Consider the following 25,404-nt stretch of genomic DNA (forward strand, 5'->3'; position numbering starts at 1 on the left):
AGAACGGCTGTAAAGATGGCGGCTCCCATAACCTGGAGGAGGCTGCGATACTGTGTGTACATGCCGGCCCTGGCTGGGGTTTTCACCCGAATATCAGACCGATTCTTCCGTACACACGATCGGAGAAGAGGGTAAGATACGACTGTTGTGGAACTTAAGTGGAGAAGAAAAAGAGAGACAACACTGTTTTTCTTTGTCAGACGTAATGACAGCGCTCACATGACAACCTCTAGCTGGGTATGTCAACTCCACGATGAGAACAACTCGGCTAGCCAACCACTTGTCGTGGCAGAGATGTATGCGTGCAGCTAGTCTTTACTTACACAATGTTTCCGTGTTCTTTCATAATGTAGGGGGAAAAAAGCTATGTTGTCATTGTTCTAGCATGCGTCAAATAATATTGCCACATGTTTTCTGTTGTAATCTGATTGTTGCTTGCGAATAGTTTTATAATGTAATTTGATAATTGCATGGTCATAGCGAAGGTTACATAATAAACATAAGCGTGCAAGTTCATCCAGCACATGAAAGCGTTGCAAAACATTATCTCCCCATGAATTTTCTTCCGGTTGCTTAGGCGTACTTTTATTTGTGAATTTAAATTTCCACCTCATGTGTTGTCAAGTCTCTGTGTAGGGTAACGTTAACAGTAACTCAGAAATTCTCAGAATGAGGAAATCTCTCTCGGGTCTTTTTGTGGTTTCCTGAAAACCTGAAGTTGCAACAACCGCCAGATATCTGTCTGCCAGTCAGTCTGTCCACACCTGCATATAGTCACGTGCCTCAGTTTCACATCTTTATTATCTACCATAGAGCGACACACACACGCGCTGAGTTCTGAGTCTGTCTCTTGTCTAGGCTTAACTGTGAGTGCCAAGGTCGGTTCTGGAGGCAGCTTTGGGACACAACGTAGTCTGTGTTTTGGTTGAACTCCCTGAGTTCTGCACCGTTCTGGTGGTCCAACCAATACACAGACTACTAGTCTGGAGGATGTCATCCACAAGGGGGAGATCAACCCTGGGCTGTCTACTCCTCATTCAGACTAGAGCTGTCTCCCAAATGGCCCCATATTCCCTATATTCTGTACTACATTTGACCAGGGCAAGTAGTTCACTGAGGGGGGAATATGGGGCCACTTGGGACACAACTTTGAGCTTTATCCTCAACCCCATAACCTAAGTAGACTAGCTAGGCGATGGGACTAATGGCCAGTGAGACGGAACAGTTTTCTCTTTTTTTAAAAAATATATATATTTTTGAATTTTACCCCTTTTTCTCCCCAATTTCATGGTATCCAATTGTTTAGTAGCTACTATCTTGTCTCATCGCTACAACTCCCGTACGGGCTCGGGAGAGACGAAGGTTGAAAGTCATGCGTCCTCCGATACCCAACCAAGCCGCACTGCTTCTTAACACAGTGCGCATCCAACCCCAAAGCCAGCCGCACCAATGTGTCGGAGGAAACACCGTGCACCTGGCAACCTTGGTTAGCGTGCACTGCGCTAACCAAGGAACAGTTTTATCTCAAACATGATCTGTAGATGTAGCTAACTAGCCAGATGCACTACATGACCAAAGGTATGTGGACACCTGCTCATCCAACATCTCATTCCAAAATTATGGGCATTAATATGGAGTTGTCCCCCCCTTTGCTGCTGTAACAGCCTCTACTCTTCTGGGAAGGCTTTCCACTAGAGGTTGGAACATCACTGCGGGGACTTGCTTCCATTCAGCCTCAAGAGCATTCGTGAGGTCGGACACTGACGTTGACCCTGGCTCACAGTCGGCGTTCCAATTCATCCCAAAGGTGTTCCATGGGATTGAGGTCAGGGCTCTGTGCAGGCTAGTGTGCGGCTGCTCGGCCATGGAAACATTTCATGAAGCTCCCGCCGAACAGTTCTTATGCTGACGTTGCTTCCAGAGGCAGTTTGAAACTCTGTAATGAGTGTTGCAACTGAGGACAGACAATTGTTTTTTCCACTTCACAATAACAGCACTTACAGTTGACCAGGGCAGCTCTAGCAGGGCAGAAATTTAACGAACTGACTTGTTGGAAAGGTGGCATCCTATGACTGTGCCATGTTTAAAGTCACCGAGCTCTTCAGTAAGGCCATTCTACTGCCAATGTTTGTCTATGGAGATTGCATGGCGGTGTGCTTGATTTTATACACCTGTCAGCAACGGTGTGGCTGAAATGGCCGCATCCACTAATTTGAAGTGATGTCCACATACTTTTGTGTATATAGTGTATGTCTTCCCTTCCATAAGCTTCTGGTTGATTTAGGCTTTTATCTACTTTATCTACTTTTATCTGTGAATTCCTATTTGCGTTTCCTTGTGTTGTCAAGTCTCTGTGTGTAGAGTAAGACTAGCTCAGACATTCTCAGCATGAGGAAATCTCTCTTGGGTTTTTTTGTGGTTTCCTGAAAGACGGCAGTTGTTGCAACTTCAGGTTGTCTGTCATACAGTCTGTCCACACCTGCGTATAGTCACATGCCTCAGTTTCACATCATCTTTAGTAGCTACCATAGAGTGACTGTGAGCTTACGACTTTGAGCTTTATCTTCATCCGAAAGACCTGAGGAGGCCATCATCATCACCTACACTAGCTAGGCTATATAATGGCTGTAGACAGAATGGTCATGGCACATAGAGGCTTGGCTACACAGTGTCAGTGCTCCATTTACTTAGCCAAGAGATAGAGGAATGGTAAAGGCTACAGAGGGGAGGGAGATGCTTGCATGTATTCCGGGTAATATTCATTAGGGCACACCGTAGCAAAACGTTTTGAAATTGAGTTCAAGTAGTCCCTCCATGTTTCAATCTGTTTTCTTCCGTTTAATGCCTAATAGGAAATGAAAGACACGTCTGTCAATGGCCTCCTGACTGTGAGGTAGAAGAGGGGAGGATTGTGTTGCCGTAGACTTGGTTGTAATAAGAAACTGTGTAAATGATCTGAATTCACCCTCGAGGACTCATACAAATACACAAGGCAACCATGTTCTCACAACTGAAATGGCTTGTCTTTACTAAGCTGTCACCGGTACATATTGGCTATGTGTCCGAATACCTAGACTTGCGTTCTAAACAGTAGGCATTTTAGGTATGTGAAAATATAACATTTTATAGAATTTGAAATGTCAAAAATCGAGTACTTTAAATGCAAATGTTATACAAATTTCGGCTTTTCATCTAGTAGAATTTGTTGCTCACTTTTGAGGAAGATGATCATCTCTCCAGACTTGTGTGTTTGACAGCATAATGGTCGCATTCCCTTGCTCAGATGTTGCATGAATCAACCAATGGTTGAGTGCCACATCATCGACTGACAAATTGCTATAACATATGCTGTGGATAGGATACTAAAAATGCCTATCCAGGCGTTATAAGATCTGGCATACGTCCGCAACGTCTGGGCAGAGGAATGTGTCCCATGAGATAAGGGGACACGCAGTTTCTTTATTTAACTAGGTAAGTCGGTTAAGAACGAACTGTTATTAACAATAACGGCCACACCCTAACCCAGGCTGGGCCAATTGTGCACCACCCTATGGGACTCTCAATCATGGCCGGATGTGATACTGGTAGCAGTAGTTCTGGTGTGTGCGCTATGATGCGGCGAATGAGAGCAGATGGTCATTCCAGTTCAAGTGTTCAGCACTTTGATGGCTTGTAGATAGTTATCAGACTTCATGCTCTGACACAATCTGCCTGATGGTAAGTAAGTGAACAGGTGTGGCTGGGGTGTGTGGGTTCCTTGATGCTACGGGCCTTCCTCACGCACCGTTTTGTGTAGATGTCCTGGATGGGTGGGAGCACGGTCCCAGTGACGTACTGGGCCGTCTTCACCACTTACTGGAGGGCCTTGCTGTCGTGGACAGCGCAGTTCTGGTACGAGGTCCTGATGCAACCAGTCAGGATGCTCTTGATGCAGTAGTATTCGGAGAGGACCCTGGGTGGCATGCAACATTTCTTCAGCCGCATTAGGATGTAGAGACTAGGGTTGCACGTTTTGGGGAATATTCAGATGTGAAAACTTTCTGTGGGAATTAACAGGAATATATGGGAATTAATGGAAATATTTTCAAATTAATATTAATACCATTGAAATGTAGATGTTTTTTGCATTGGATATATTTACCATATCATATGGAGACAAACATAAACCTTATCATAATCAGGCAGAATTGCAAATGATTAAATCCTTCCAATAGAAATAAAAACAACTTTAGTTATGACTTGAACTTTAATTAAATTAGGTGACTCTTCACATGGGATGATTTCACTGGACACCAAAATAAATGGAATATTGAATGATCCATCGCAAATCCCCAAAATGTTTAAAACATACATCTGTAAAATGACAACAAAATCTTTCGTTTCTAGACTGTCTTCCTCTCAGGCTTTCATGTCTTCTCCCTGGACCTCCTCAATATCCACCTCCTTGAAGCCTCATCTTCACTCACTTTCCAACCTTGTTGAGGATGGCTCGTTGTCAGGCTCAAAAAGCCTCATTTGCCCAGATGGCTACCAATTTTTCAACCCTTGTATTGATCAGCCTGTTGCGTGCTTTGGTGTGTGTGTGTTCCCAAACAAGGACCAGTTGCGCTCTGAGGCGGCTGATGTTGGTTGGATTTGGAGGTTGATGGAGGCAAGAGGGGGGAAAGAGCCTCAGATCCACAAAGTCCCTTCCACCAGGTGGCTGATGAGATGTTGGCACGACTGCCATATTGCATCTCCATCCCAAAGCCCTTGCTTGGAAGTGTATTTCGCCAGACTGCCAAGAACCTTGCCCTGTCGAGACACGGTAGTGATGACACCATAGGCCTTGTTGATCTCTGCACCAGACAGGATGCACTTGCCAGCACACTTTGGGTCCAACATGTACTATGCGGCGTGTATGGGCTTCAGATAGAAATCTTCACGCTTATTGATGTATTTGAGAACTGTAGTTTCCTCTGCTTGGAGCAATAGTGAAGTCAGCAGGGCAGTACGGATTTCTTCTTACATCTGCAAGCTGAGTCTGAACATCAGACAGGATGGTATTGTCTCTCTCAATCCATGCAATGGCTACTGCTATAGGTTTCAGGCTGCTTACCACTCTCTCCCAAAATACATCATCCAGAAGGATCCTCTTGATGGGGCTGTCTATATCGACTGACTGATATGGCCATTTCTTGGCAAGACTCCCCTCCAGGAAACTGTCAAACATGATGACAACACCACCCCAACGGGTGTTGCTGGGCAGCTTCAATGTGGTGCTCTTATTCTTCTCACTTTGCTTGGTGAGGTAGATTGCTGCTATTGCTTGATGACCCTTCCCATACCTAACCATTTCCTTGGCTCTCTTGTAGATTGTATCCATTGTTTTCAGTGCCATGATGTCCTTGAGGAGCAGATTCAATGCATGAGCAGCACAGCCAATGGGTGTGATGTGAGGGTAAGACTCCTCCACTTTAGACCAAGCAGCCTTCATGTTCACAGCATTGTCTGATCAGTTCAAATACCTTTTGTGGTCCAAGGTCATTGACTGCCTTCAGCTCATCTGCAATGTAGAGACTGATGTGTCTGTTGTCCCTTGTCTGTGCTCTTGTGGAATACTGGTGGAGATGATGTAGTTAATTATTCCTTGCCCACGAACATTCAACCACCCATCAGAGATTGCAATAGTCTGCTTTCTCTATGATTTACTTGACCTTTCACTTGAACTCCTGTTGACCTCTGCATCCAGCAAATGAGTAGATAAAGCATGTCTGGTTGGAGGGGTGTATGCTGGGCAAAGAACATTCAGAATTCTCTTTCAATACACATTGCCTGTGCGCATCAGAGGTGAACCAGTTGCATACACCGCTCGAGCAAGACATTCATCAGCATTTCTCTGACTACGTTCCTCAATTGAGTCAAAAAGTTCTGATTCCAGGAGGACCATGAGCTGTTGCTATCGATAAGGTGTCTGATTCATAATTTTCACCTCTAATAGAAGTAGAGGGACTTTTGTCAGGAGTTGCTTGTGAGCGCTGAGGGAACTTTATGCACTTGGCCAGATGATTCTGCATCTTTGTTGCATTCTTCCCATATGATTTGGCACAGTATTTGCAAATGTACACAGCTTTTCCTTCTACATTAGCTGCAGTGAAATGTCTCCACACTTTAGATAGTGCCTGTGGCATTTTCCTGTAAAGACTAGGGAAAAAATTGTTTAAAAAAAAAATCCTGAATACAATTCCATGTACAGATAAATAGTTAAGCAGTTAAATTTAACTCCTTTGTAAGGTAAATGTTTTAAAATGGAAACAGTTGAGTTAACACTCCTCAGTTAGCAGGCTCAAGCAAGCTAAATCCTAACTAGCAGAAATTGTGAACAAGTTAGAAATTATTTATACACACTTTGCTGTCGGCTACTATTTACTAGTAAACAAAAAATCATGTATGCCATAAAATATATTCACCCCACCCAGTTGTCATGATGTTAGGTTTATGACCCCCCCATAAATACCTTTCTCCCTTTTCTCTCTACTCTACTGAATGGACTCTTGGAAAGCCCTTAGTACCACAGAAAAAGTATGTTATAATCAAAAGGTTGAGGAATGGAACAATAACCAGTTGAAAGTATCCGTTGGTACTTAACATCTGATCTGACATCATATTCTTTGTCTGGGACATTATATCTGATGATAGGATGACATATAATGTATCTTGGAAAGTCTACACATTCTAGTTATCAGATTCACACAGAATTGTTGTGCAATTTAAATGTTTAAATATAAAACTATTTGTGAAACCTGTCCAACCAAAAACATAGAGTCCCGGAAAACCTGAGTCTACGCCTTCACTAAAATTACATTTCATCTTTTCATTCTAAATGAGAATTGGTTTCATAAGTAAACTATGTTCACTCAGTGGCCAAGTGAACAGACATTGGTTGGAGAGGGATGAAACACGTCCGTCTCTTCTCCAGTATAAAAGCCCCCGTGACCCAATTCACGCCAGACTAAGAAACCCCAGCGTGAGCTGGGGTTGTGAATGGTTGAATATTTACTCTACATAACGAAATTTACATGAGACCAGATCACGTGGAGGTGACGATCACCACGCAGGAACAATGAATTTCTTCTAGACCAGCCAGAGTACAGCACGAGCTGATTATGGCAAAAGGGTGTGAACTTAACTCTACTTTTAGGATGTATCACTTCTGTAGTGAATAAAAGTTGTCAGCTGTATACGTACGTGGCCTAGGAAAGAACGGGGTACTTCAACGTATCCGCTCTACAACACTTCGACCAGAAAGATTCTTCAAAGGACAATGGCAATCCCTGCTGAACAAACCAGTCTTCCATCTTCGACCAATCAATCGACACGCAGCTCAGAGTAAATATTGCATTTTTCTTTTCCGAATGGGTGGTTATTAGAATGCATACGATTCTGTATTTAGGGTAGCATAGTTTCTCAAGGTCCGATAGAGACCCAATCTCCTTTTGTACCTGAGTCTTCCCGCTCTTTCATTCAAACCCAACCCCTTTTGTGTAGCAAGCCGTCATGTCGGCTTTTCCTGCCAGGGACTTTTTCTTTGTATCATTGTTATTAACCAATTGTGTGTGCAAGTATTTCTGTGATTTGATTAGTTAGTAAATTCTTATACAAATTTGCTTATCGCTGATTCATAATTTAAGCTAGGGTTTGTGCAGATAACCAAGAATTTTACGACGTTCAGATGAGACTGATAGAAGGTAAAGAATAATTAATGACTGACTGCTATTGACACAAAATATCTTTAAGAGTGGATTGGAGATAGCTGCTCTATATAAAAGAATGCTTCCGTGGGGCCCCAGGTTATTAATGAGTTAATTGTTGTATGATTTAATTCAATCACGTAATCGATTTGATAAAATTGCCTGTCATCTCATTTAATCATACTAGAGACAACACAGTATTGTAATCAAAACTTACCAGAAAGCATGTAGTCCTTGGCTCAGACAATGTAGTAGTGTGGGCTCAATAGCATCTCATTAGTGTGCAAGATCTTGAGAATCAGCTGTACATGTGATGGAAGAGTGCAGAGGGTTGCAATTCCATTGAATTGGGGATAGTTTAACCAAAATATGCCACAAGACCTAGAATTGCCTTTTGTGTATCCCACAAAAAAAAATGTTCCCTGTTATAAGAACTTTTTTGATTAATTTAAGCAAAATTCCCGGGCTTAACTTCCGATGGAAAACTTCGGGGAAATTTACGTGAAAGTGTCTGACCATTTGCAACGCTAGTAGAGACACTGTTGTGCCCTCTTGACAAGGGGTGGTGTTGGTCCATGTCAAGTCCTCAATGATGTGGACGCTGAGGAACTTAATTAACTGATGACTCTACTGCAGTCCCGTTGATGTGGATCGGGGCATGTTCCCTTCTCTGCTTCCTGAATTCAACAATCAATTCCTTTTGTTTTGCTGACGTTGAGTAAGAGGTTGTTGTTCTGGCACTGCAATGCCAGTTCACTTCCATCCCTACAGGCTGACTTGTCGTTGTTGGTTATCAGTCTTACAAACGTAGTGTCATCAGCAAAGTTGACAATGGAGTTGGTGTCGTGTAAAGCCACTCGATCGAACAGGGAGGACACACCCCTGTGGGTCCCAGTGTTAAGAGTCAATGTGGAGGAGGTGGTGTTGCCAATCCTCACAGCCTGTGGTCTGCCCGTCAGGAAGACCAGGATCCAGTTGCAGAGGGTGGTGTCCAGACCCAGGGCTCTAAGCTTGGAGGGAACAATGGTGTTCAATGCTGATCTGAACTGTAGTCAACTAACAGAATTCCCACATAGGTGTTCCTCTTGTCCAGATGTGTTACAGCCGTGTTAATAGCAATGAAATGGCATCTTGCGTGGGTCCAGGGTGCCTAGCATGCTGGCCTTGATGTGGGCCTTCATCAGCCTCTCGAAGCACTTCATGATGACCGGGGTGAGCGCGACAGGGTGATAGTCATTTGGGCATGTCACCTTGTTTTTCTTGGCCATTGGTACGATGGTCGTCTCCTTGAAGCAGGTGGCGACTACAGCCTGGGACATGTTGACAATGTCAGAGACGACGCCTGCCAGCTGGTCAGCACACACTGAGGACGCGGCCAGGGATACCATCTGGGCCGGCGGCTTTGAGTATTCACTCTTTGAGAGTTTTGCTCGCGTCAGCTTTGGTGAGCGAAAGCACCTGGTTGTCTGGAGCAGCGATTCTCTTCCTGGATGGCTCTGTCTGTCTCAAAGCCTACCTCGTCTGGGAGGTAGGCTTCGTGGGCACCACACAGCTGGATTTGGCTTTGTAGTCTGTGATCGGTTGTAGTCCTTGCCACATGCGTCGTGAGTCTGAGTTGTCAGACATCAATTTGTCAATCTTTTTGCGTCCCTAATGGATTCAGAGCTTGTACCTGCTTGCCTTGTACTCTTCGTGCGCCACAGAGTCATCGGGTTTTGTTGTGCTGCCAATAAATGCTGCAGTATAGTCTCTCAGCATGGCACGGATATCTACGTTCATCCAGGGGTTTTGGTACAAATTAGAACAAATTCTTATTTACAATGACTGCCTAGCAAAAGGCCTCCTGTGGGGAGGGGGTCTGGGATTAAAAATATAGGACAAAACGCACATCGCAACGAGCAACGCACTACATAAAGAGACCTAAGACAACATGGCATGATAGCAACATGACGATAAATTGTTATTGTGGGTACATCATCAACACATTTCCTAATGAAGCCTGTGACTGATGTATATTCCTCAATGTTGATGGATGAGTCCTGGTGGGATGAATCTTTGAACATATTCCCAAAATAGTACTGCAGCATCTGCCTCTGTCCATCACTTTATTATTCTCTGTTTTGATGGCTCCCTCTTGAGTTGCTGCTTGTAAGCTGTAGGAACAGAGATGTGATCTGATTGACCGACGTGGGGGCGGGGGATGGCTTTGTACGCGTCACAAATGTTTGTATACTGAACAGAAATATAAATGCAACATGTAATTTCTCTAGCATAAGCCGCCCCAACATAGTTTTAGGGAATTTGGCAGTACGTCCAACTGCAGAGCACTTGTAACCATGCCAGCCCGGGACCTCCACATCCGGCTTCTTCCCCGGGGGATCGTCTGAGACAGCTGACGAAACTGGGTTTGCACAACCGAAGAATTCCTGCACCGACTGTTACAAACCATCTCAGGGAAGCTCATCGGCTTGCTTGTCGTCCTCACCAGGGTCTTGAGCTGACTGCAGTTCAACTTTGTAACTGACTTCGGTGTGCAAATGCTCACCTATGGCCACTGCTCTTCACGGATTAATCCCAATTTCAACTGTACCGGGCAGATGGCAGACAATGTGTCTGGCGTTGTGTGGGCGAGTGGTTTGCTGATGTCAACGTTGTGGACAGAGTGCCCCATGGTGGGGTAATGTTATGGGCAGGCATAAGCTACGGACAACGAACAATTGCATTTTATCAATGCAATTTGAATGCACAGATGCAGTGACATGATCCTGAAGCCCGTTGTCATGCCATTCATCGGCTGCCATTTGTTCTTTATCTATAGGAGGCAATTACGACTCCAGCTGTAAGCTTCCATGGAAGTAATTCCTCTCCCTCCTCCCTTTCTCTCTTTCTCTCTTCCTCTCCATGCCCCCCCCAAGGTCATCTTTGTTGCTCCTAGCCCCTCTCCTAGCAGAGGCCGACTCCTCTCCCCTGCCTCTCTTCAGATCCCCGGGTCGACTGGAGCTCAGGGCACCGATGGCCTCCATGCCCGCTTCCTTTGGATGGCAGAACATGTGCCCGCCTTCAGGGTGGCTGGCACACACATCCACATCCTCACCTCCCCTGACCAGTTTTACCAGGCAATGAAGGTACGGTGTGAGTGTGTGTGTGTGTGTGTGAGTGAGAGGGGGTGGAGCTTTCCCTAAGTCATGTGATGTACTAAACATTCCCCCCAAAATGATGAAAAATCACTTTTTGGAGTAAAAACTCCTTGTTTGTGTCCTGTAATACCTGATTTAAACTAATTTCTTGTTTTTTTTCTGTTCAGGCTCGAATAAAGACGGCTAAGAGGAGAGTGGTGATGGCCTCTCTGTATCTGGGTACAGGACCCCTGGAACAGGACCTGGTGGACTGTATGCAGGAAGCTCTGCAGCGTTCACAGGAGGTTGACAACTCCGACCTGCATGTCTCCATTCTATTAGACTTCACACGCGGCTCACGAGGTAGGAGGCGTTCTGTGTATGTGAGAGGGAATATGTTTTAACTCTTACCAAGCTCAATGGGTGTCTGTGACCCCTCCCCTCTGTCTCTGTGTGTCTAGGTCAGACTAACTCTAGGACCATGTTGCTGCCGTTGCTGCAGCAGTACAGCAGTCGGATGCGTGTGTCTCTGTACCATACCCCTGATCTGAGAGGGCTGCTCCGACTCCTGGTCCCACAGCGATTCAACGAGACCATCGGGGTACAGCACATAAAAGCCTACCTGTTTGACGATGACCTCATCATCAGCGGGTACACACACACGAACGCACACACACACACACACCATTGTTGTAGTTGTTGGTGTTTTTCTCATACAGTTGATGCTGCTTGGTATCCCTCTTTCAGCCTTTTTACCGGTCTCTCCTCCCTCTGTAGGGCCAACCTGAGTGACTCGTACTTCACCAACAGACAGGACCGCTATGTGCTCCTGGAGAACTGTTGGGAGGTGGCAGACTTCTTCTCTGATCTGGTGGGTGCCGTGGGAGACGTGTCATTACAGCTACAGCCGGACAACTCTGTCAGCATGATGGAAAACATGGTGCACCCCTACAGAGGTATAAAACACGTGTGTAACACACCAATACATATGGTGCATTCGGGAAGTATTCAGACCCCTTCACCTGTTCCATATTTTGTTATGTTACAGCCTTATTCTGAAATAGTTTTGTTTTCTCTCAATTTACACACAATATCCCATGATGACATATCAAAACTTGTATTTTTTATTTTTTAGATTTGAGCAAATGTATTACTACTCTGTTGAAGCAACTTTGGCAGCGATTACAGCCTAAGTCTTCTTGGGTATGACGCTACAAGCTTGGCACTCATGTATTTGGTGAGTTTCTCACATTCTTCTCTGCAAATCCTCTCAAGCTCTGTCAGGTTGTACGGGGAGCATCACTGCACAACTATTTTCAGGTCTCTCCAGAGATGTTCGATCGGCTTCAAATCCGAGCTCAGAGACTTGTTCCGAAACCACTCCTGCGTTGTCTTGGCTGTGGGCTAAGGTTGTTGTCCTGTTGGAAGGTGAACCTTCGCCCCAGTCTGAGGTCCTGAGCGCTCTGGAGCAGATTTTCATCAAGGTACTCTCTGTACTTTGCTCCATTCATCTTTCCCTCGATCCTGACTAGTCTCCCAGTCCCTGCCGCTGAAAAACATCCCCACAGCATGATGCTGCCACCACCATGCTACACTGTAGGGATGGTATTGGCCAGGTGATGAGTGGTGCCTTGTTTCCTCCAGACTTGGCATTCAGGCCAAGGTGTTCAGTCTTGGTTTAATCAGACCAGATAATCTTTTTTCTCATGGTCAGAGTCCATTAGGTGCCTTTTGGCAAACTCCAAGCGGGCTGTCATGTGCCTTTTACTGAGGAGTGGCTTCCATCTGGCCACGCTACCATTAAAGGTCTGATTGGTGGAGTTCTGCAGAGATGGTTGTCCTTCTGGAAGGTTCTCCCGTGTCCACAGAGGAACTCTAGAGCTCTGTCAGAGTGATCATTGGGTTCTTGCTCACCTCCCTGACCAAGGCCCTTCTCCCCCGATTGCTCCGTTAGGCCGGGCGGCCAGCTCTAGGAAGAGTCTTGGTGGTTCCAAACTTCTTTGATTTCAGAATGGAGGCCACTGTGTTCTTGGACCTTCAATGCTGCAGAATGTTCTTGGTACCCTTCCCCAGATCTGTGCCTCGACACAATCCTGTCTCTACGAGCAATTCCTTCGACCTCATGGTTTGGTTTTTGCTTTGACATGCACTGTCAACGGTGGGACCTTATATAGACAGGTGTGTGCCTTTCCAAATCATGTCCAATCAATTGAATTTACCACAGGTGGACTCCAATCAAGTTGTAGAAACATCTCAAGGATGATCAATGGAAACAGGATGCACCTGAGCTCAATTTCGAGTCTCATAGCAAAAGGTCTGAATACTTATTTTTAATACACCTCCAAACATTTCTAAAAACCTGTTCACACTTAGTCATTATGGGGCATTGAGTAAATGGTTTTTATTTAATACATTTTAGAATAAGGCTAACTTAACAAAAGGTGAAGGGGTCTGAATACTTTCAGAATGTACTGTTCATAGCACATAAGTAACACACACATACATCTACAGAGGTAACACACACACGGTCCCTAGGCGCTTAACGCTTTGCTCAGCTTGGCTGGCAAGTTGTAAATGTAGTGTAATGTGTTGTTCTTGGAAAGGTCCTTGGAATCGGATTAGTTGAAAGTGTAGCTTGTTCCAGCTCAGACACACAGTGAAATCAGAGAACTGGTGTGTGAATGAAAGAGCGAGAGAGTCAGGAGAGGTAGACGGACAGAAAGAAAAATAGTGTGTGTGTAACCAGAGAACATTCAGTCAGGATGTTGGGTCTGGTGCTAAATGACATCATGTCTGCAGAACCGGACCACAGTTGTCACAGAGACCAGAAATAGAACAGTGAAGTCACGGAGTTGCTGGTAAACACAGAGGGAAGATGCGTGCGCACACACACTCTAATCATTAGTGAATGAAGTTCCCCTGCTGGAAGAGGGCAAACTTTACAGTAAAAGCACATCTTTAGAATGAACTCATGCTGAGGCTTGCAGGTATCTCTCTCTGTCTCTCTCTGTGTGTCACGGCCGTGTGTGGCGCCAGCCGGCCGGCGTAGTCCAGATATTGACCCATAGCCGTAATACCCAGAACTAACTTTACACACTCACCTGCTCTACTGCACCACATACCGTGTGTGTGTGTGAGGGGAGACAGAGTTTGTGTGGTTAAAGCTAGAATTGTTAATTGCAAAAATAACAAAGTGGGGACTTCTCCTCTTTTGTTAAAAAGCTGAGGGATGGACAGAGCTATGGAGGCAAGGACTGACCATCCATGCTAACATTTATAGTATTAACTGCATTTTGAGGCTATACATTGTTTACATTTATATTGTTTACGAACAAACACGGACAAAAACAAGCTTATATTTTGGGTTCCGATTGGGATGTGACAGTTGCACTAAGCTCATGAGGCATTTATAAGTTATATTCTTCAAGAATTCATTGGAATATATCATTCATTTACAAGTCCAAAAATGGATGTAGCAACTAAGGATTCTAGTTTTAACCAGGTCGGTCTGTTTTCCTCTCTTACATCCCTACATTATTTTGTCACCAGGTAACCGGGATGATTTCTCGGCGTCGGCCCGGCAACACATCATGGAGGTGGTGAACACTGCTCGTATGCGCCAAGACATCGCCAACTCGGAACGTTTGAAGCAGGAGAGCAAGGGTGAAGAAGGGGGAGGGAAGGAGGACACTTGGGTTTTTCCTCTGGTTCAGATGAAACCTCTGGGAATACAGGTGGATGAGGAGATCACACAGGTAGTTACACACACACACACACATGGACACCACTACCCTCACCAATTAATATTGAACAAAATAACTCCCATCGCATGTGTTTATTATTTTATATTTATTTATTTATAAATGGTGACTTAAATGTAAAAATGTGGTGTTTTAGTGAGAGGACACTACATCTGAGCATCTTATTTCCTTGTAGCGTTTGCTGACAGATGCGGGTCCCGGTGCAACTGTGTTTCTGACGTCGGGGTATTTCAACCTGACAAGGGCCTACATGTCGCTGGTTCTGGGGGTGGGCGCCGACTATCGAATCCTCACCGCCTCCCCGGAGGTCAACGGGTTTTTCGGCGCCAAGGGCATTGCCGGGGAGATTCCAGCGGCCTACATCCACATTGCCAGACAGTTCTACAGCAAAGTGTGTCAGCTGGGACAGCAGGAGAGAGTTCACCTTCACGAGTACCACAGAGCACACTGGACCTTCCACGCCAAGGGTGGGACACACACACACAATATAATCCTTGGCCTTAGAGCCTAGATTGATTCTGGATGGTTCTACTGTATTGTGGTTAGTTCTGTTTGGCTGTGAGTTGTGACGTAGTGACGTTCCATGGTCAGACAGTGAGCATCCTAAACCGCACCCTATTACCTATATTGTGCGCTACATTTTTTTAACAGAGCCCTATGTGTCCTGGTCGAAAGTAGTACACTATGTAGGTATTGGGGAATTGGGTGCCATTTGGGACTCCTGACAGACTCCTGACAAACCTGACAGACGGTTGTACTGTTCTCTGGCTCTGCTGTTCTGTCCATCTGTTAACCCAGACGTGTTGCTTGAGAGACGATGCCTTGTTTCATGCATGTCAAGACGATGCCTTGGTTTCATGCATGTCAACATCAGAAGCCTCCTCCCTAAGTTTGTTTTACTCACTGCTCTAGCACACTCTGCTAACCCTGATGTCCTTGCTGTGTCTGAATCCTGGCTCAGGAAGGCCACCAAAAATTCAGAGATTTCCATACCCAACTATAACATCTTCCGTCAAGATAGATCTGCCAAAGGGGGAGGAGTTAGCCTGCAAAGTAATGTCATACTTTCCAGGTCCATACCCAAACAGTTCGAACTACTAATTTTGAAAATTACTCTCTCCAGAAATAAGTCTCTCACTGTTGCCGCCTGCTACCGACCCCCCTCAGCTCCCAGCTGTGCCCTGGACACCATTTGTGAATTGATCGCCCCCCATCTAGCCTCAGAGTTTGTTCTGTTAGGTGACCTAAACTGGGATATGCTTAACACCCCGCCAGTCCCACAATCTAAGCTAGATGCCCTCAATCTCACACAAATCATCAAGGAACCCACCAGGTACAACCCTAACTCTGTAAACAAGGGTACCCTCATAGACGTCATCCTGACCAAATGGCCCTCCAAATACACCTCCGCTGTCTTCAACCAGGATCTCAGCGATCACTGCCTCATTGCCTGTATCCGCTACGGAGCCGCAGTCAAACGACCACCCCTCATCACGGTCAAACGCTCCCTAAAACACTTCTGTGAGCAGGCCTTTCTAATCGACCTGGCCCGGGTATCCTGGAAGGACATTGACCTCATCCCGTCAGTTGAGGATGCCTGGTCATTCTTTAAAAGTAACTTCCTCACCATTTTAGATAAGCATGCTCCGTTCAAAAAATGCAGAACTAAGAACAGATACAGTCCTTGGTTCACCCCAGACCTGACTGCCCTCGACCAGCACAAAAACATCCTGTGGCGGACTGCAATAGCATCGAATAGTCCCCGTGATATGCAACTGTTCAGGGAAGTCCGGAACCAATACACGCAGTCAGTCAGGAATGCTAAGGCCAGCTTCTTCAGGCAGAAGTTTGCATCCTGTAGCTCCAACTCCAAAAAGTTCTGGGACACTGAAGTCCATGGAGAACAAGAGCACCTCCTCCCAGCTGCCCACTGCACTGAGGCTAGGTAACACGGTCACCACCGATAAATCCATGATTATCGAAAACTTCAATAAGCATTTCTCAACGGCTGGCCATGCCTTCCGCCTGGCTACTCCAACCTCGGCCAACAGCTCCTCCCCCCCGGCAGCTCCTCGCCCAAGCCTCTCCAAGTTCTCCTTTACCCAAATCCAGATAGCAGATGTTCTGAAAGAGCTGCAAAACCTGGACCTGTACAAATCAGCTGGGCTTGACAATCTGGACCCCCTATTTCTGAAACTATCCGCCGCCATTGTCGCAACCCCTATTACCAGCCTGTTCAACCTCTCTTTCATATCGTCTGAGATCCCCAAGGATTGGAAAGCTGCCGCAGTCATCCCCCTCTTCAAAGGGGGAGACACCCTGGACCCAAACTGTTACAGACCTATATCCATCCTGCCCTGCCTATCTAAGGTCTTCGAAAGCCAAGTCAACAAACAGGTCACTGACCATCTCTAATCCCACCGTACCTTCTCCGCTGTGCAATCTGGCTTCCGAGCCGGTCACGGGTGCACCTCAGCCACACTCAAGGTACTAAATGATATCATAACCGCCATCGATAAAAGACAGTACTGTGCAGCCGTCTTCATCGACCTTGCCAAGGCTTTCGACTCTGTCAATCACCATATTCTCATCGGCAGACTCAGTAGCCTCGGTTTTTCGGATGACTGCCTTGCCTGGTTCACCAATTACTTTGCAGACAGAGTTCAGTGTGTCAAATCGGAGGGCATGCTGTCCGGTCCTCTGGCAGTCTCTATGGGGGTACCACAGGGTTCAATTCTCGGGCCGACTCTTTTCTCTGTGTATATCAATGATGTTGCTCTTGCTGCGGGCGATTCCCTGATCCACCTCTACGCAGACGACACCATTCTATATACTTTCGGCCCGTCATTGGACACTGTGCTATCTAACCTCCAAACAAGCTTCAATGCCATACAACACTCCTTCCGTGGCCTCCAACTGCTCTTAAACGCTAGTAAAACCAAATGCATGCTTTTCAACCGATCGCTGCCTGCACCCGCATGCCCGACTAGCATCACCACCCTGGATGGTTCCGACCTTGAATATGTGGACATCTATAAGTACCTAGGTGTCTGGCTAGACTGCAAACTCTCCTTCCAGACTCATATCAAACATCTCCAATCAAAAATCAAATCAAGAGTCGGCTTTCTATTCCGCAACAAAGCCTCCTTCACTCACGCCGCCAAGCTTACCCTAGTAAACTGACTATCCTACCAATCCTCGACTTCGGCGATGTCATCTACAAAATGGCTTCCAACACTCTACTCAGCAAACTGGATGCAGTATATCACAGTGCCATCCGTTTTGTCACTAAAGCACCTTATACCACACACCACTGCGACCTGTATGCTCTAGTCGGCTGGCCCTCATTACATATTCGTCGCCAGACCCACTGGCTCCAGGTCATCTACAAGTCCATGCTAGGTAAAGCTCCGCCTTATCTCAGTTCACTGGTCACGATGGCAACACCCATCCGTAGCACGCGCTCCAGCAGGTGTATCTCACTGATCATCCCTAAAGCCAACACCTCATTTGGCCGCCTTTCGTTCCAGTACTCTGCTGCCTGTGACTGGAACGAATTGCAAAAATCGCTGAAGTTGGAGACTTTTATCTCCCTCACCAACTTCAAACATCAGCTATCTGAGCAGCTAACCGATCGCTGCAGCTGTACATAGTCTATTGGTAAATAGCCCACCCATTTTCACCTACCTCATCCCCATACTGTTTTTATTTATTTACTTTTCTGCTCTTTTGCACACCAATATCTCTACCTGTACATGACCATCTGATCATTTATCACTCCAGTGTTAATCTGCAAAATTGTAACTATTCGTCTACCTCCTCATGCCTTTTGCACACATTGTATATAGACTCCCCCTTTGTTTTCTACTGTGTTATTGACTTGTTAATTTGTTTATTCCATGTGTAACTCTGTGTTGTCTGCTCACACTGCTATGCTTTATCTTGGCCAGGTCGCAGTTGTAAATGAGAACTTGTTCTCAACTCGCCTACCTGGTTAAATAAAGGTGAAATAAATAAAATAAAATAAAAAAGTTGGGGCGGCAGGTAGCATAGTGGTTAGAACGTTGAACAAGTAACCAAAAGGTTGCTAGATCGAATTCCCTGAGCTGACAAGGTAAAAATCTGTCGTTCTGCCACTGTTTCTAGGCGCCATTAACTAAGAATTTGTTCTTAACTGACTTGCCTAGTTACATACATTTTTAAAAATTCACCTTTTAGCCCTGAGCCAAGGAAACAGTCACTACTGGTTTTGGATAGACGTCGGGGGTTTCTGTGTGCTTTAGTGTTTCCTTTATAGTTGTGGACATGGTCAACGAGAACCAAATTTAAACATGAAAAAATGCTCTAAGGAATTATATCTGAATTACTACCAACCTTTCGCTGATACTTCATTTATAGAATAAAATGGTAATGTGTCCCAAAAAATATTCTAAACAACTGAAATGTTAGTGGTGCATTAGTAGCTAGGTAAATTCTTGTTTTTGTTTTTTTCTTCAAAAGCCAGATTGAGCCACTGCGAGAGAGGGGGGGAAATGAACACACACAGTGAAGCAGCGTCAGTGGAATGTAATTTCACACGATCGTAGAAGTCCCATTTATTAGATAAAGCAGGGCGGGCTGGCCATTTCCCGTAATCACAGCACACACTGCACGGGAGAAATCACACAGCACCCAGCCTGGAGAGAATCAATGACCATTAGAGTTGACCCTGACCCCCAGCTGCAGAACAAATCACTGATGTTGGGAAACTGCTCTCTTTCTCTCTCTCCTCCCTCTTTCCTTCCTCCACCAATCCCCTTCTCCTCCCCCCTTTTCCCTCATCCTTCGCTCTCTCTCTCGCTCTCTCGCTCTCTGCAGGGCTGTGGTACTACCTGCGGGGGCATGTGCGGCCGTGCCTGACTCTGATTGGCTCTCCTAACTTTGGCTACCGCTCGGTGCACCGGGACCTGGAGGCCCAGATCGCCATAGTAACAGAGAACCAGGAACTACAGGCCCACTTGCAGGAAGTAGGCCATTCAAACCAACACAACTTTATTTAAACAGACTTGATGGCTCGATACTATGGTTCTGTTTTATACAGCTCTCAACCAAAAGGCCTGTCTACAAAATGCAACTAATTTGATAGCTCATGATCCCAGGAACTATGTGAAGCTGGTAATAATATGCAAAGTAGCTCGAGCGAGCAAGCAGGGAAACCTGCTGTGTGTCTCATGTGTACACAAACTCATTCACACTCTCACAATTACTCTCTCTCTCGTCTGTAACAGGAGCAGGAGATGTTGTACCAGAGGTCTACAGAGGTGTCCAGCTCTACGTTCCAGCAGCCAGATCGCCATGTCAAGCTGTGGGTCAAATTGGTCACTCCCCTCATCAAGAAGTTCTTCTGAGAGAAACAGCCAAACAAAGGTAACGCTCCCTCTCACACGCCACAGGTACCACACCCACACCTCTGAATGATCGTCTCCTAGTCACACACAGAAGTACAGATGCTTTTTATAGAATGGCAGAACTTGGTTTCTCCAAAAGGTCCCTAGCCACTGCTATGTGTACCAGCCCTCAACCTAGCCCACGGCCGCATCAACCCCCGAAGCTGAACCCAGCTACCCCTGATTTGAATCCTACTCCCCCTCACTCCACTTTACTCCCCCCTCCTCCTCAACGTCCCGTCTCTCTGAGAGAAACTGTGTGACCCATCTGGCCTTTGACCCCTCAGCATCAGCATTCTGTAGTCTGCATCTGGACCCATTTGGGTGAGTGTGAGAGAAAAGTAATTCTGCTGATGGCTAGAGTAGGCGGTGTACTAGGCAGTGGGGTCAAAGGTGGCTTAGATGGGGGAAGGGTGGCTTATTGTGTGTGTTCTAACAGGGATGTAGACTTGCCTTACAGGAAGTATTTTCTTTTTATGGTGACGGTAAATGCTGAAGGGGAGGTGTCTCGTCACCACAATGTTACTCAGTGAGACAAATAGCCACTAAATGTCAGTTTGTGATCAGCTGCCGTGAGGGAACAATGATGGATGGGGCCACACATTCCTCGTCATACTCAAGCATCCAAATACATGAACAAAGATGTTATCTATCTATAGTTTGTTTTTGTTACTATGTTGTTCTTGTAAATGAACAAATTTAGAAATGGAAATTGAAACTCACACTTACAGTGGACATACACACTCGACTGACCTGGTCCGGGACACGGGGTTATCTATAGATGAACATCCATCCTGCCACCCAGAAACAGCCCTAGTATCCACTGGCGTAACATAGTTTCTCTGGAACCCCCCTGTACCGTCATGGCGTAACTTTGCTTTAGCTAATGTATAAATGTTTATTGGTAGGCCTATTTGGTTGTCATTTTCTCACACTGTCACAATGCTGCCATTTGTAGCTTGCTGGCTGGTGGCAATGTAATTACTTATTCTGTAAAATTATAAATGTTTGATGAAACCGCATACTAATCAGCTACCAAATATATATTTTTTGATTATACAACTGTCCTGTATAGGCTACCTGAATCTGCATGACATGAACCCTCCTCGTACTCTCTCCTAGCTTGGATAGAAAGTTGTGCGTAAAACCAGTCTTAATGCCAAAATGATAGTTGGTCCACCTTCAAAACACTAGCTTACTAGGGATTGTTTTATTATGCAGTGTACTATCTATAGCTTTACAGTGCCTTCGGAAAGTATTCAGACCCTTTGACTTCTTCCACATTTTGTTAGGTTACAGCCTTATTCTAAAATTGATTTAAAATTGTTCGTTTTTTTCCCCCCTCAATCTACACACGCTACCCCATAATGACAAAGCAAGAACAGGTTTTTAGACATTTGCTAATATATTACAAATAAAGGAAATCATATTTACATAAGTATTCAGACCCTTTACTCAGTACTTTGTTGAATCATCTTTGGCAGTGATAACAGCCTCTAGTCTTCTTGGGTATGACGCTACAAGTTTGGCACGTCTGTATTTGGGGAGTTTCTCCCATTCTCTGCAGATGGGCTCATGAGTGGCACAGCGGTCTCAGGAACTGCATCTCAGTGTTAGAGGTGTCACTAGACACCCTTTGTTCGAATCCAGGCTGTATTACAACCGGCCATGATTGGGAGTTCCATAGGGCGGCACACAAATGGCCCAGGTTTGGCCTGTGTAGGCAGTCATTGTAAATAAGAATTTGGTCTTAGCTGACTTGCCTAGTTAAAGGTTAAATAAAAATCTTCAAGCTCTGTCAGGTTAGATGGGGAGTGTTGCTGCTCAGCTATTTTCAGGTCTCTCCAGAGATGTTCGTTTGGGTTCAATTCCGGGCTCTGGCTGGGCCACTCAAGGACATTCAGAGACTTGTCCCGAAGCCAAGACAACGCAGGAGTGGCTATGTGCTTAGGGTTGTTGTCCTATTGGGAGGTGAACCTTCGCCCCAGTCTGAGGTACTGAGCGCTCTGGAGCCGGTTTTCATTAAGGATGTCTCTGTACTTTGCTCCGTTAATCTTTCCCTTGATCCTGACTAGTCTCCCAGTCCCTGCCGGTGAAAAACATCCCCACAGCATGATGCTGCCACCACCATGCTTCACCGTAGGGATGGTGCCAGGTTTCCTCCAGACGTGACGCTTGGCATTCAGGCCAAATAGTTCAATCTTGGTTTAATCAGACCAGAGAATCTTGTTTCTCATGGTCTGAGAGTCCTTTAGGTGACTTTTGACAAACTCCAAGCGGGCTGTCATGTGCCTTTTTTAAGGAAGAGTGGCTTCCATCTGGCCACTCTACCATAAAGGCCTGATTGGTAGAGTGCTGCAGGGATTGTTGTCCATCTGGAACATTCTCCAATCTCCACAGAGGAGCTCTGTCAGTGACCATCAGGTTCTTGGTCACCTCCCTGACCAAGGCCCTTCTCCCCCGATTGCTCAGTTTGGCCGGACCGCCAGCTCTAGGAAGAGTCTGGTTCCAAACTGCTTCCATTTTAAGAATGATGGAGGCCACTGTGTTCTTGGACTTTCAATGCTGAGGACATTTTTTTTGGTACCCTTCCCCAGATCTGTGCCTTGACACAATCCATTCTTGAAGCTCCTTCGACCTCAAGGCTTGGTTTTTGCTTTGACATGCACTGTCAACTGAGGGACCTTACATAGACAGGTGTGTGCCTTTCCAAATCATGTCCAATCAATTGAATTTACAACAGATGGACTTCAAGTTATAGAAACATTGAGGATGATCAATGGAAACGGGGTGCACCTGCGCTCAATTTAGTCTCATAGCAAAGTGTCTCAATACTTGTCTAAATAAGATATATTTCATTTTTTAATTTTTATAATTTGAATAAGGATGTAACGTAACGTAACAACAATGTGGAAAAAGTCGAGGTCTGAATACTTTCGAGACACTGCATATAACGTATTTATCTGCTATTTATAAAAATGTCACATCAAATAGCCTAACAATGAGGAAAAAAGTTGGGGATAAGTTCAGCCACTTTTGAATATTGCAGCCCATACACAAATAGGCTGCAATATTCAAGTTTCAATAAAATAATTTAAATCCAACTGAAGAGATTCTCCTGAAGTCCTTTTTTGTGTGCAAATGTTTACCAAAGCCTGTAAGTCCAGGTTTTTGTGTAACCTTTATGGGATCGGTGTCCCTCCCGCGGGATGGTTGAACTAACGTGATTAGCATGACGTTGTAAATAACGAGAACTTTCCAGGACATAGACATGTCTTATATGGGCAGAAAGTTTACATTATTGTTAATCTAACTGCACTGTCCAATTTACAGTAGCTATTACAGTGAAAGAATACAATGCTATCGTTTGAGGAGAGTGCACAACTTATCACGGAAACTGGTTTGATACATTCACCTATGAAGGTACATAATGTACTTACATTCAGTAATCTTGCTCTGACTTGTCATCCTGAGGGTCCCAGAAATACAGTGTAGCATAGTTTTGTTTGATAAAATCAATTTGATCAAACAATCCACATCTAATGTGTGACGGTTAGTGTCTTTTCTGTAGGGAAGCTAATTATCCTTCATTTAACATTCCTGAGTGTAAACTTATTTTTAAATTTACATACAAAAATTATATGTTCTCTATAGTTATGTACTTAAATGTATCAATTGACCAATTTGGCACATTGGGAAGACTTGGTACAACATTTTGAAGAGTAATATAATGGTTCATTGGATCAGTCTTAAACTTTGCACATACACTGCTGTCATCTGGTGGTTAAACTAAATTGTGCATAGACTCCAAAGTGATATAATGGCCTTTCTCTTGCATTTCAAAGATGGGGGGGGGGATAGAAAATACAAAAACGCATTTAAAAAAAAAAACATTTTACCAGATCTGTGTGTTTTACTTATCTTTTACTAGATCTATTGTGTTATATTCTCCTACATTCATTTCACATTTCCACAAACTTCAAAGTGTTTCATTTCAAATGGTATAAAGAATATGCATGTCCTGAGCTACAGACAGTTAGATTTGTATGTCGTTTTAGGCAAAATTTTAAAAAGGGTCCGACCCTAACTAGGCAAGTCGGTTAACCAGTTGGATTTAGGGGGGCTCTATTTTAATTTTTGGATGAAAAACGTTCCCGTTTTAAACAAGATATTTTGTCACGAAAAGATGCTCGACTATGCATATAATTGACAGCTTTGGAAAGAAGACACTCTGACGTTTCCAAAACTGCAAAGATATTGTCTGTGAGTGCCACAGAACTGACGTTACAGGCGAAACCCAGATAAAAATCCAACCAAGAAGTGCCGCATTTTTTGAAAACTGACTCATGCCAATGACTCCTTATTTTTATTTATTTATTTTACCTTTATTTAACCAGGTAGGCAAGTTGAGAACAAGTTCTCATTTACAATTGCGACCTGGCCAAGATAAAGCAAAGCAGTTTGACAAATACAACGACACAGGGTTACACATGGAGTAAAACAAACATACAGTCAATAATACAGTATAAACAAGTCTATATACAATGTGAGCAAATGAGGTGAGAAGGGAGGTAAAGGCAAAAAAGGCCATGGTGGCAAAGTAAATACAATATAGCAAGTAAAACACTGGAATGGTAGTTTTGCAATGGAAGAATGTGCAAAGTAGAAATAAAAATAATGGGGTGCAAAGGAGCTAAATAAATAAATAAATAAAAATTAAATACAGTTGGGAAAGAGGTAGTTGTTTGGGCTAAATTATAGGTGGGCTATGTACAGGTGCAGTAATCTGTGAGCTGCTCTGACAGTTGGTGCTTAAAGCTAGTGAGGGAGATAAGTGTTTCTAGTTTCAGAGATTTTTGTAGTTCGTTCCAGTCATTGGCAGCAGAGAACTGGAAGGAGAGGCGGCCAAAGAAAGAATTGGTTTTGGGGGTGACTAGAGATATACCTGCTGGAGCGTGTGCTACAGGTGGGAGATGCTATGGTGACCAGCGAGCTGAGATAAGGGGGACTTTACCTAGCAGGGTCTTGTAGATGACATGGAGCCAGTGGGTTTGGCGACGAGTATGAAGCGAGGGCCAGCCAACGAGAGCGTACAGGTCGCAATGGTGGGTAGTATATGGGGCTTTGGTGACAAAACGGATTGGACTGTGATAGACTGCATCCAATTTGTTGAGTAGGGTATTGGAGGCTATTTTGTAAATGACATCGCCAAAGTCGAGGATTGGTAGGATGGTCAGTTTTACAAGGGTATGTTTGGCAGCATGAGTGAAGGATGCTTTGTTGCGAAATAGGAAGCCAATTCTAGATTTAACTTTGGATTGGAGATGTTTGATATGGGTCTGGAAGGAGAGTTTACAGTCTAACCAGACAC

General features: G+C 44.8%; 1 protein-coding gene across 1 annotated transcript in view; it reads left to right on the top strand.

Annotated features, from left to right (window-relative positions):
• The window catches only part of LOC112229889 (CDP-diacylglycerol--glycerol-3-phosphate 3-phosphatidyltransferase, mitochondrial), a 36,940-nt gene continuing 11,536 nt past the window's right edge, over positions 1 to 25,404 (top strand). The window contains 10 exon segments of the mRNA XM_042306282.1: positions 1 to 131; positions 10,646 to 10,710; positions 10,713 to 10,855; positions 11,035 to 11,209; positions 11,308 to 11,497; positions 11,624 to 11,802; positions 14,396 to 14,601; positions 14,783 to 15,074; positions 19,465 to 19,613; positions 19,875 to 20,013. Coding sequence (XP_042162216.1) covers positions 16 to 131; positions 10,646 to 10,710; positions 10,713 to 10,855; positions 11,035 to 11,209; positions 11,308 to 11,497; positions 11,624 to 11,802; positions 14,396 to 14,601; positions 14,783 to 15,074; positions 19,465 to 19,613; positions 19,875 to 19,994 — 1,635 coding nt within the window. The 5' untranslated portion in view covers positions 1 to 15 and the 3' untranslated portion in view covers positions 19,995 to 20,013.

Source organism: Oncorhynchus tshawytscha, linkage group LG25 (assembly GCF_018296145.1).
Source record: "Oncorhynchus tshawytscha isolate Ot180627B linkage group LG25, Otsh_v2.0, whole genome shotgun sequence".
Taxonomy (NCBI): Eukaryota; Metazoa; Chordata; class Actinopteri; order Salmoniformes; family Salmonidae; genus Oncorhynchus; species Oncorhynchus tshawytscha.